A 13,027-nucleotide genomic window follows, 5' to 3' on the forward strand; every position below is an offset into this window, starting at 1 on the left:
TGTGCTGTAGCTGGCACAGTCAGCACAGACACAGGGCACTCCCGTCACCACACGGAGCCGTGCGGGACCCTGCCTGCTTGTGCCCACCTGTGCGCATCTCCCCTACACACCCCGAGGCCACCCTGGTCTGTGGGTCCTGAAGACATGGCCAGGTTTGGGGCCTTTACACCCATGGTTCACACGGCTGAGACCGATCGCCTGAGCGCCGGCCTCTGACCCTCCCAGACTGCCTCAGAGGGTGAAGGCCACCCTTCACAGTGCTGTTCGCGGGCACTGGCCCGCAGTGCAGCCCTTCAGCCCCGGGACAGCTCACAGGACAGCCTGGGCAAGCTGCACACGGAGCGACAGCCACACAAAGACAGGGAGTGGGCACTGGGCACCAGGAGAGCGGGCAGGGCTGGGAGGGGAGAGAGCGAGGGGAGGCTGCGAGAGGCTGGGGAGGGCAGCGGGGTCCCCCGGGAAGGTTCTGTCTCCCGAGTTGGGGAGCCCACTCGCTGACCAGGGACTCAGCTAGAGCAGCTGGGCAGGCGTCACGGGAGGCCCACGGCTGCCTGCAGCGGAGGGCAGGTGCGGGTGGACAAGGCAGGTGCCGGAGGCCTGGGCTGCACCAGGTGGGCCGTGCCTTCCAGCTCGGGGTCCACCTGGGAGCCGCCAGCTCTGGCTCCATCTGGGGTTCGGGTGGAGGTGGCTCCCTCACCCGGGGGACTGAAACAGGAGCCCCAGGGGCCTGCTCTCAGCCTCCACCCGGGCCAGGGCTCTGGCCTGGATCGGCTGCAGCTGCCTCCCCCGCCTCCAGGAGGTGAGCTGGATGCAGGGGAACTTGGTCTCTCTGAGCATCGAGTCCTGGGACAGGGCCTGCCCAGTGGGCGGTCCTCACGGAACACCGTCAAATGAAGGAACCCGTCGTCCACTTCTTGGTCACAAAGCTACAAGCCTGAGCATTGGGAGTGGTGGACTCGGGGTCACAGGAGGCCTGCAGGGCAGGGAGAGGGTGAGACCCCCATTCATACTCATCATGGCGACATCTTTGAGGATGAAATCGACTCTTGTTTCCGAATCAAGTCAGAGTTAACTTCTTCCAAGATGTTTTCTCCCTAGACCGCCCCACACCCTCACGACTCAAGTCACCCACACCCGCCAAGGTATCTTCACCATCTACAGGCATGCTCATCTCAGGGGCCCTCATGACCTCTGCTCTCTCCTTGGGGACCGTGGCCCTCTCAGCCTGTTTCTGAGCAGGGCCCCATGGGGCAGGGCTGGAGCAGGTGGAGAAGGGCGGTGATGGATGGCAAGAGCTGTGGCCTGAGACCGGTCTTCCAGCCAGAATAAGCCTCACCATGGTCCCAGACTTGTGGCATGAGCCCTCTTCCTTTCTTCTTTTTAAAACTTCTGTTTATTCTCTTGGCTGCATGGAGTCTTGGTTGTGGCTCACGGGATTTCTAGTTGCAAACTCTTTGTTGAAGCTTGTGGGATCTAGTTCCCTGGTCAGGGATCAAACCCGGGGCCTCCTCCTTGGGAGCTCAGAGTCTTGTTCGCTGGACCGCTGGGGAAGCCCTAGTCCCCTTCCTTTCTTTCTCCCAGGTGGAGGTCTGACTGGTTTCAGGTCTCTGCTGCACCACTGACTTTATGGTTCTGAGTGTGTTTTCTTGTCGGCAAAGCCATATCTCCTGCAGGTTGTGGGGGGTGGGTGTGGGGAGATAGAATCGTGTCTGCAGCATGGACGGGCTCCTGGCACCAGCCCGCTCTCCATCCACATCTACGTCCACACTTCCTTTCTCCTTGATGCTGGAGGCAGGAGAGAGAAGGTAACTGGTCCGGGTGTTAGGGTGATGGTGGGCTTGGGAGCTATCAAGTCTGCCTCCTCACTCCACAAATTTGGTGGGGAGGACAGAGGAGGGGACCAGTCCAGCACCATGAAGCGAACCTGGGACGCGGCTGGGGCTGGGTCCCCGAAGGCCTGGCTTTCATGCCATGTGATGGAACAGATGCTGTAAAAAGGCTGGTCCACGGAAGGCTTTCAGCGGCTGCTTGTCATGGGGACATCTCAAAGAGGCAGTGCAGCACTGTCCCCAGGTGCCCCAGCGCTGGGTCCAGGCTGCCTGTGCTTACCAGCCTGGTAACCGTGCCAAGCCTGTTTGCTCGTCTGAAAAACGAAGATGATGGTGCTGGTACTCAGCTCATAGGAAGATCGTAAGGATTCAAACCAGGCTGTCCATGTAAGGGCCCAGACCGTGCTGATTGGTGGGAGCACAGTGAATACTTGCTGTGGCTTTCAATGTATCACAATATTAATACCAAAATCATAGAGAAGCATCTAGAAAAACTTCATATCTGGAAGCGATTCTAAAGATAATCAGTTTTGACCTCCAGGGGCCTTTTGTAGCGATATGGGCTACTCCCGTCACCCTCTTCAGGGACCTTTCTGCATCCTACAGGTAGCAAAACTCTCATTGTTTAAAGACGTAATTAACATTTATTATGGAGAGCATATTAGGTTGTAGATGGTCCAAGTGAGTGATACAATGGACTCGTGTTTTTATGTGTTGTTATGTGTTTACAGGACGATGGGGCGCTTCTGTCATCAGGTGCCCTGAACTTTAAGGCCCATTTTATAGGGCTTTTACAAGGAGGCTGGTTGTGTGGAAGGGAGAGCCAGGTTTGATGGGAATGGAGGCTTCTCTGTGTATTAACTGGTGACCAGGGGCAAGCTACTGTTCCCTGGGTCAGGGAACTGCAGAGGGTGGGCCCGATGATGGCCAGCCCTGACAGACTGAGGCTAGAAGGGGGATTTTGCAGCTGGAAGCCATGGTCAAGATCTGCAGGGGGGGACTTGGCTATCTGCGACCTATCGTTGGTCACATCTCTGGCTCACTTGACGCTAAGTTCTTAGGGACCTAACCCTCAATTATCAAACTATTTCTATTGAAACCATGACGTGCTTTACGATATTCTGCTCTGCACGTGGCTCCCAGGAATGCATTACGGAGAACAGCTGGGCTGCTGCGTGTAACACCCACGTCTCAGGCAGCCAGAGAGTGACCATCATGTGGGCCCTAAGACCGTCCTCGGGCTTCTCCATCCCTCTTCACAGCATCCCTGACAAGCACAGCTTCTGAGCGTCCCCTCTACAGCGCAGAAGGGCAGACTGAAAGGGAAGGACATGAGCTCTGAGTGCCAGCTACAAAGGAGAGCAGAGGCGACGGCTGAGGAGCCCCTGGGCCGCACTGCAGCTCAGCACTGGATGTCCAGTGTGTCAGGAAGGGCACGACTGTGCTCAGGGCCTTTTGCTTAACGGGGAAAGGCAGGGCGCGCTGCCTTTAGAAAGATTTCCATCCACATAAGTTTCTTCCATCTTCAGTTTCTGTTACACACCAGGTCTGAAGACAAGGCTATAGGAACCTCTGGGCCTGAAGACAAGGCTATAGGAACGAAGGGTCACTAGACGTGTCCCCAGGGAGTGTGGGTGAGCGGGCGCAACTTCCCGGAGTAATAAATCCACCACCAGGTACTTTGCAAAGGCCAGGCAACCTTCCAGTTTGTCTGTAAGGATCTCGGCAGGATTCGAGTTACTTAGTTCGTGTTACCTTAATTTACCTTAAGTTACCTTAAGTTAGCCAGTCTTCATTCATCGGTTAAAACTGACTTTTATTGAGCCCCTAAGATGGGCCAGGAGCCCATTTTAGGATTTGAGTCCAGAGTTTCAGAGACATCCACTGTTCAACCAGTGTTGCCCTGGGGAGCCATGCCCGGGATGGGGGTGGGGGTGGGGGTGCTCCCCGGTGGTTTCGCATCTCATGTCTCGCCCTGGGTGGGCTTCGGGCCCCCACCTCCTCCCTTCAGGTAGGAAGCTGTCTTAGTGCCGAGCCTTTGGACAGGGCTGTGCTTCTGCGTCAGCCTGGGAGCCCCCCATCCACAGGGTTGGTCTCTGCCCTGACCCCTGGACGGAGGGAGACGGGCGTCGGGCTGTGCGGGGCGCCCCGTGGAGAAGGACTCTTCCCGGAGAGAAGTCTCCCGCGGCCCGAGCTGAGCGCACGCTTTACTCCTGAGCGCGCAGGACGGGGCCAGAGGGCGGCTCCCCGGAGGCGGCCTCGCCTCGGCAGGTCGCGGCCAGAGCGACGGGGACAAAGGGAGAGAAAGGAGGAAGCCGCCACGGTCCGCGTTCGGGACTGGAAGCCCTGCCCCCGAGAGCGCCCGGCCCGCTTCGCGGCGCCCGCGGCTCCGGCGGAGCGGCCGCGGCGGGGAGGGGGCGGCGCGGGGCGGGGCGGTATATCCAGTCTGGCGGAGGGCGGGCCCTGCAGTGCCGGGCCCCGGACGGCGGGTGGAGGCGCCGGGAGCAGCCGAGAGCCGTCGCGCGCGCGGACCGTCGCTCTATGGGCACAGGGCGCCGCTGAGCGCGAGAAGAGCCCGCTCCCGCCGCCGCCCGCACCTCGCGCCGCTCGGCTCGCTCTCCAGGCCCGCGCCCCGCGCCCCGCGCCCGCGCCGCCATGAACCCCTCGCCGCTCAAGACCGCCTTGGCCTACGAGTGCTTCCAGGACCAGGACAACTCGACGCTGGCCCTGCCGTCCGACCAGAAGATGAAGACCGGCACGTCGGGCCGGCAGCGCGTGCAGGAGCAGGTGATGATGACCGTCAAGCGGCAGAAGTCCAAGTCCTCGCAGTCGTCCACCCTGAGTCACTCCAACCGAGGTAAAGGCCGGACGCCCGCCTGGCCGTTCGCCCCTCCCCGACGCGCCTCCCAGGTGGCAGGGCGAGGGGCGCGCGCGTCCCCATCCGGGGGCGCGGGGCAGGGTCCGCGCGGAGGGCTCCAGCGGCGCGCCCTGCCTCCTGGTCCACCTTGGAGCCGCGGCCCTGACCGCTCAGCGACGGACAGTCAGGGCCGACCTCGGGTCCAGGGATTCTCTTCCCCAGCCGGCTCCGGGGGTCTCTCCCCAGGCCGATCCTGCCCAGCTGCCCGTGGTCGAGCGTCCCTCACCCCTCCCGCCCCAACGTTCACGGACTTAGCTGTGGGGTCCCAGTCCGGGGCGGAGCGGGGCGCCCAGTGCCTGGCTGGGATGGGCGGGGAGTCACGGAGCCCGCCGAGAACCCAGGAGGGGCGCTCACTCCGGGAACCGGGCACAGGAGGCAGGCGCCCCTGTGATGGCGCCGGCGCGGGAGCCTCGCACCCGGAGGAGGCAGTGTGCTTCCCAGGTGGCCCCAGGGCAGCGCGGACCCTGGGGGCTGAGGCCGGAGAGGGGTACAGGACACCCTTTCCCCGAGGCTGAGAGCAGCCCCCTCTCCCTGGGACTCGCCTGCCCACTCAGCCAGTGTAGAAGTATGCCTCTTAGAGGCCAGAGGCAATTTGGTTGGAGGTCGAACCGCCCCTACCCCTGGCTGGGCCCTGGTGCTGGGCACTCCTTGATCTAGGCATGGGCCTGGCCAGCCCCTCCCTGCTGCACTGAGGTCCCCCAGCTGTTAAGAGAAGGGCAGGAGAAAGGGGCAGGACCCTTGAAACTCAGGGAGGAAGGTCTGATACCTGACAGGCGCCTTAGTGGAAGTTCTAGACCAAAGACTTTCATACAGAGCATTTCCCAGTGAGAATTACATGTAAGTCAGCAGGTACCTTCTACTTAATTATTTGGTTAAGTTTGTGAAAGTCGGGTCAGTCGTGTGTGTGCAGCTGTTTGGGATCCCATGGACAGTGGCCCCCCAGGCTCCACTGTCCATGGAATTCTCCAGGCAATAATACTGGAGTCGGTTGCCATTTCTATCTCCAGGGGATCTTCCCAACCCAGGGACTGAACCTGGGCCTTCTGCATTGCAGGCAGATTCTTTACTGTCTGAGCCATCAGGGAAGCCCAGTAGTTTAAGGCCAATAAGGAAGGTGCAGACTGTAAACCAGTACAGGTCAACCAAGGTTTATTTATCGAAAAAAAAAAAAAAAAAAAAGAGGTATATTTTTCAAGTCAGGAGCTCATGAGAGAGTGGGGTAGATGAGAGTAGTAAAGAGGAGGACACAAAGGGGATGGACCCCCGCCCGTGGCCCACACGCACATGCGCAGGGGTACGCAGACACACACACACCAGCTCGCTCTCTTTCTTTCTCTCTCTCTCTCTCACACACACCAGCTCTCTCTCTTTCTCTCTCTCTCTCTCTCTCTCTCTCACACACACACACACACACACACACACACACACACACACACACACACACACACACACACACACGGCAGCTCACGATTTCTGCCTCCGTGCCTCTTTCTCTCCCCTGACTGGCCCCAGGTAGAGCTGAGGGCGGGAAGATGGCTGGCAGAGGACTGCTCTGCGCCCAAGCCCGCACGCCGGTGGCTCTGCGCTCCTGCCCCGGCTCCTCTCCCGCCAGGCTCCCACTCAGAGTCGCAGCTTCCAGAGCGCTGGCCACCTTCCTTTTTGCTTGGTGCCTCGGCGGCTGCTTCCAGCCTTTTTTGGCAGTGGGACTGGAAAACAAGTGCCCCTTTCTGGGCACAGCGCAGTCGCTGCTCACGCCGGCTTCCTCTCTCCCTGGGGCAGGGCTCGCCGGTCCCTCCCCGCCAGCTCCTCCCTGGCCTGCGCTGGGGGCCGCAGCTCCGGAGAAGACAGCCAGCCAGTCGAGGTGCCCGATGCCCCCTCCCAGCCCCAACAGGGTGCTGGCTGGGCGCCCCGGCCTCCCTCTCTGTGGTGACGTCCCCTCCCCTTCCTGCGCCTCCTCCCCGAGGTCCTCTGGGGGCGTCAGCAGGTGTGCGTGGACTCTGCCGATGGCCGGCGCGTCCCTCCCCGAGGGCTGACCCTGTAGGCGTGTCCCTTTTCCCCTTGGCTTGGACCAGTTTCCCCAGCAGGCGCTGTAACTGGGCGAGGCCATCAGGCCACCTGGAGCTGGTGTTTCTGGTTTGTCTGGCTTTGTCTTAGGAGGGATCCCCTCCTTTTGCAAGCACCGCCCAGGTGCCCCCTGTTTGCTCCGTGACCACCGCTGCCGGCTCTGGCCTCTCTTTGTCCCATTGGTTTCACTTGGCGCATGTGCTCTGGTTCCCAGGACGGGTGACAGGGTCCCTGGGGGGATCACACGCCAGGCCGTCCCCCTCTGCCCCAGGACAGACTCAGTTCTCCTTCCGTTTCCCACGACAGGAGAGCAGGCTTCTGTGGGGTCTTTGATTCTCCTGGCCCCCATCCTGGCTCCAGCCCCTCGGGGCTGCTCTCCACCTGGTCCGTGATGGGCCTGGAGCCATGGAGGATGGTGAAAGGGGCCCGTGGAAGGGGTCTGGTGCAGACGCCGTGCCCTCCCCCAAAACCTGGGCCCAGACAGATGCCCTGCCCAGCCAGGCAGTCCCCATGGAGGGAGGGGCTCTGTGGGGCCTGGAGACCCTGCAGGAGGAGTCTGCTCGGAACCTGCCCCCCGTCTTTTCCTGAAGGGGCTCTGGGGGGTGGCTGCCCTTTCTTCCTGATGGTGCCCGTGGGCAAAGGGTGTAAGCCCAGGTGGGAAGCAGGAGGAACCTGGGGAGGTGGCAGCCCAGTGGGAGATGGGGGCTGGAAAATGTGACCCCCTTGAGGGGGAGTCCATGCAGGGTGGATTGTGCAGGAAGGGGCTGGCTCACTGTTGTCCCGCCCCAGAGAAGGCCCGGCTGTGCTCATGCCCTTCACACTCCGCTCGAAGCTCTGCTGAAAGCTGACCAAGTCTACTCAGACTCAAACCCAAACCTGCCGCCACCACCACACGCACACACACGCGTGCACGTGCACGTGCACACACACACCTGCACGTACACACTCGCGTGCACACACACACATGCTGGAGCCCATTCCCTTCTGCACACCACTCCTCACTCCAGGGAGTACTGACCTGCCGCTCTGCCCACTGCCCTGAGACACGTCATCACCGGCTGGGGGTCCCATCTGCACCCTCCTCTGCAGCATGGGCAGAGGTGGGGGGTGTGCGGGGCAGGTGTCCTCTCCCCGAGGCCCTGCAGGCGGAGGCTCGCCCCCAGGGGGCGGGGTGGCACGGTCCCATCTAGGGCCGCGCTGGCCGGCTCTTGGGCTTGCGTGGGCCGTGTCTCAGCCCGAGGCTGCGCCCAGGGCAGGGATCTGCTCTCCGCTCTCTGGGAAGGTGTCCCGTCCCAGGCACGGGCCGGGCTCAGGCTCTGCTGGGCTTCTCCCTCGGGACCAGCGCCGAGGGACGAGGAGGGCAGGGTGTCTGTGGCGGCCTGTCCCAGAGCGGCGTCCTGGTTAAACCTCGCAGGAGCCAGCGCTCCTTTCTTCACAACACCCCTTGGCTTGGAGCTGAGGATTTAGCCAGCATTCCCACCGGCCTGTTACAACACATGCAGAAACGCCGAGTAGCCCGGCTGTTCCACGGCACACGCATCCCAGCTTCCTGCTGCTTTGCTAAGCTCATTGACAAAGCTTAAAAAAACAAATGAAACAAACTCCTCTCCCCACACACCAAACTCTCTGTATCAATACACCAGTTGGTCCGGGTTTAAAACTCTGGGAGCTGCCTCTGCTACAGGGCATGACTCCTAGAAGGTGTGTGATGTTTGAACAAAACAAAATGAGAGTGTTTCCCAGGAGTGGAAGGTAGCCTCGTGCAAGGCTCTTTATTGGCCGCACCCCTGAGGCACGCACGGGTGCACACAGGTGTCCTCGCACACCCGCACGCCCACCCCGCCTCCCAGCTCGTGCAGCCCCAGGAGGCGTGCGGGCTCTCTGGAGCTGTGGCCAGCTGCTGTGTGACCTCAGGCCAGCCCTGCCTCTCTCTGGGTCCATGCAGCCGTAAGAGGGGGGGCGTGACCACCCCCAGATGTTTCACTGGAAGCAGATTGCTTGTCTCGCTGCCTCTGCAGACCGTTTCCGCAAACCACCTGCCGCGGCAAAAGGCCGCTCCTCAGGAGACACAGCCCTCCCGGTCTCCCTCCAGGAAGCATCGGAACTAAAACACCATCTCCCGGTGCTCGGTGCTCTCAGTCGTGGCCACACGCAGGCAGCGCCTGGGAGTTTTAAGGAACGCGCGTGCCCGGGCCCCACCCTGGAAGCTGTGCTTCAGTTACTGTGGGGATAGCGGGGGCAGATGGGCTTCAACAGTTCAAGAAGCCTTGTTCATGTCCCCGCCCTGCCTCAGACAGAGACCCAGTGTGGGGACCACCCCATCGCATGCACACACACACACACACGCACACGCACACACGCGCGCACACACACATGCACACACACCACACACACACAAATGGCATCCAGCACAGCAGTAGCTGGGGACAGTCGTTTACTCTGGAACCACCCTCGGGGTTAGCCCTGCCCAGCCCCGCCCCCTGTGCCAGCCCTGCCCTTGGCTCAACCCTCAGGCTCAGCGGTGGCCGCGCACAGATCATCAGAAGGAGAAGCAGGTTCAGAGCTGGTTTGAGCACGCCCCGGCCGGCCCTCGGGAGTCACGTGTGCTGGCGAGGGATGGGGGAGACAGGGCTGTGGCGGCCCAGGCCGCTCTGGTGTCTGTTCCTACACGTGCGCAGGGACGGGCAGGACTGTGCCAGGTTGGCTGTGGGGCTGGGCAGAACGCCCCCGTCCAGGGCCGGGTGGCACATCCAGAGCTCCCTCCTGGCCTGGGCGAGGGCGGAACATCTCCTGCGATGTCCGGGGGTGGGAGGGCAGGTGCCGGGCTGCCGGACAGTCTAGGCGCCCAGGCGTCTCCCGTGCCATCTCCTGACAATCCTTACTCTCTCACTGAAGTCCCTGTTACTGTGGGCCCCGCTCTGCTGGGCACCCCTGATGGGAGGGATTTAGGGGGTGAAGCAAAGGCGTTTCGGGGCCAAAAGGTAGCGGGTGTCCTTTCTCAAGCTTTTGTGCTGAGGAATCGACGTAAGCGCAAGAGCGGCCAGAAGACGCCCTCGTGGGGCGTCAGAGGCGCCCCTCTCTGAGGGCCGGCGGCTTGTGGGAGTGGGGTGTAGGGGCTGGGGAGGGGGGTGGGCTCTGCCCTGGAGCAGCCTGGCCAGCAGGCGGGCTGACGTCCCGAGGACCTCCTCCAGGTGGGGTCCGGTCCTGGTGTTGGCGTGGGTGGGGGCCTCCCCCACACACACACATGCACACACACACGTGCACAAACACGCACACACAAACATACGCATACACACGCACACACACACACACGAGGAGCCCACAGCATGGAGTGTGTCCAGCAGGTGGCCAAGTGCTGACCGGCTCCGTGGGAGGCCCGAGCTCCCGGGTCTTCCCCAGGAGGAGCTGGCCGTGGTCTGGTTGGAGGAGCGGGCGGGGCCTGCCGAGAGGAGAGCAGGAATGTTTCAGGTGTGGCGGGTGTGGCCACGGAAAGCTTGGAGGTGGAAGGATGAGTCACCCCGGGTGGGTCCGCCTGCCCGGCGGGGGAAGAGCCCTGGGCATCCTGACGAGGGCTCCCCGGTGACCCAGGGCAAGTCGCCCCCTGTGCGGCCCGAGGGGAGGGCCCCAGGTGCTGTCTTCTGTGGCATGGTCTCCCCTGATCGCTGACCCAAATGAGGCTTCTGTGCGGGCAGAGCAGCCGATGATGCTGACCCCACAGGGAAGGCAGACCTTTGCCCTTCGACCCCAGACTTCTGGGGTGGGCAGACACCTCGTGGCAGACGCATGTTGGACAGAGAGGCCCACGGCCCTTCCTGAGAGGACTGTGGGTGCCGTGCTCCCCGGGAGGTGGGCTGAATGTGGCATGAGCGGTGCTGGGACCCTTCTTCCCACCCCCGTCCAGGGCTACGGCCGTGGGCATTCTGGCTGCAGTCTCTCCCCAGTTCAGGAACCAACCAGGTGCCTCTCTGGGTGAGGGGGGACCTGGCCGAGTGGAGGGAAGGACCTCAGTGCCCTGCTGCAGGTGTGGGCTGGGCAGGGGGCGCCAGACCTCACTGTGCCCAGCACTGAGAGGACAGCACCCTGGGGTGCAGGGGCCAGGTGGGGGTCATCGTGGAAGGCTTCCTAGGAGTGGTGTCCAGAAAGGTCAAGGGGCCGGTGGGGAAGCCATCAGAGCTGTTCCATCACTCTCAGGGAGAAGCCCCATGTTCTTCCTGCTGCGCTTGACTCAGAGGGTGGTGCTCACCAACCAGACCCCCGAGTCAGGAGAGGGGGCCTTGCTTCTGCTGTGGGAGCAGCGCTCACAAACGGCTCCCCTCCCGCCTGCACCCCTTCGAGCATCTGGCACACAGCAAGCTGTGACTGCAAGTGTGTGAGGTCTCTGGACTCCCCTCCCTCGAAACCACAGCCCACAAGCAGCTGCCTTCTGCCAGAGAAGCAGTGGTGGCTGGTGTGATGGCAGCCTCGTTCTCACAAGGAGGCCAAGCCAGGCAGCTCACAGTGGGAGTCAGGAAGTCTGACCCCCTGTGGCAGGTGATCTTGGGAAGGTGCCTTCAGGAGCTGCCTGGAAGGGCCTGGAGACCTTGGTCCAACCAGAAGTGAGAGCTGCCACCCACACCTGTCACCACCGCAGTCCCCTGGGTCACAGGGACTAGCCTCGGCTGATAGGGTGCCCCAGAGCCACGGCAGAGAACCGCCGCCCCCCCCCCCCCCCGTCATGTGGAAGGAAGTAAGAGGGAGGCGGGCAGGTGCAGGCATTGGGGAAGAGATGCTTCAGCTGGTGACCGACAGGACAAGTGACGTCACTGCTGACCGCCTCCCTCTCGAGCAGGGCGGGGGCCCCGTGGGAGCCTGCCCTCTGTGGGGCCTCCTGGGGATGCCTGTCCCAGGATCCCGTGTCTGTCTTCAGCCCAGATTTCCATCCAAAGTGGCTGGCTGGCCCACACCCGCCCCTGGGTGAGGCGTTCCTGCCCTGTGGGACCCTGGTCTGTCCCCCCCGCCCCACCCAGAAGGGCTGTGGGAGTGGGCTGGACAGAGGGGAGGTGGGCAGCATGCCAGCTGTCAGCTGCCTCCCCTGGGTGTCCATGCCTGCGAGATTGCCCCCAGACTCCCCCTGACGAAGGTCGCCTTTCAGAGGGACGGCTTCCTGAGAAGGGAAGAGATGCCTGGTCATCAGGGAGCTTGGAGTGAGTCAGAGCCTCAGGGGAGCCCCTTCGGGAGTCAGGCCTGGGCCCAGGGCACCCTGCAATGGGCACACCTCTGGAGGGACCCTGAGGCTGGCAGCCAAGCAGATGATGATGAAGGCTTTGGTGCCCAAGGCTTCCTTGCTGAAGCCTGTCTCTAGAGACAAGAAGGCCGGCTTCCCTTAATGCCATGAGGCGAGAGTTGTTATGGTCACACAGCCATGGGACCTGGAGGTGCAGAGAGGCCACCCCTTCTTTGTCCAGAAGAGGAAGGCCAGGCCCAGGGCAAGTGCGTGCCAAGTCTCTTTACTCGTGCCCAACTCTTTGTGACCCCATGGACTGTAGCGCACCAGGCTCCTCTGTCCATGGGTTCTCCAGGTGAGAATACTGAAGTGTGCTCAGTACACGCCGCCAGCATCTCCTCCCCAGTGCCTGAAGCCCTTCCCCAGAGGACCTTCCCCACCCAGGGACCAAACCTGCGTCTCCTGTGCCTCCCACACTGGCAGGTGGGTTCTTTACCCCTGAGCCACCTGGGGAGCCCCCACCGAGGTCCAGAGCCAGGCCCAGTTTCAACACCTCTAGGCTGCAGGGCAGGGGTCTCTGCCACGGCCAGTGGCCCCAGCAGCCCTCCATGGTGGGGGCCTGGGGAGTCAGGGGCAGGGTCCCTCCTACGAGCTGTCGGGGTCACCTGGCTCTAGGCAGAGGAGGCGGCCTGAGGCGGGGACTCCAGCCACGTTGCAAAGCTGCCCCTGCTCTGCGTTCTTTCCCAGCTCAGGGGCTCAGTGTCCACCCCTGGAGGTGTGGGGGTCTGTGGGGCCCAGACCCCGGTGGGGAGCGGACTGAGCCAGACCCTGCCCCTGGAGCTGAGCTCGGGCCCTCGGCCGGGACCCGCCTTCCCCAGGGCTGTCACTTAATGAGGTTGTGGGGCCAGCCTTGCTCCCGATGCCCAGGCCATCGAGCCACAGCTCCTGGTCCAGGAAATGGGGCGCCAGATGGGATGCAGCCTGGGGTCCGGACCCAGGACAGCCTCTCAGGTG

General features: G+C 62.5%; 1 protein-coding gene across 1 annotated transcript in view; it reads left to right on the top strand.

Moving 5' to 3' along the window:
* Window positions 4,249-13,027, top strand: part of PKP1 (plakophilin 1) — a gene marked incomplete at its 3' end in the record, with an annotated part of 37,157 nt that continues 28,378 nt past the window's right edge. Inside the window, 1 exon segment of the mRNA XM_018060842.1 lies at window positions 4,249-4,686. Within this exon segment, the coding sequence (XP_017916331.1) occupies window positions 4,485-4,686 (202 nt within the window).

Source organism: Capra hircus, chromosome 16 (genome assembly GCF_001704415.2).
Source record: "Capra hircus breed San Clemente chromosome 16, ASM170441v1, whole genome shotgun sequence".
Taxonomy (NCBI): Eukaryota; Metazoa; Chordata; class Mammalia; order Artiodactyla; family Bovidae; genus Capra; species Capra hircus.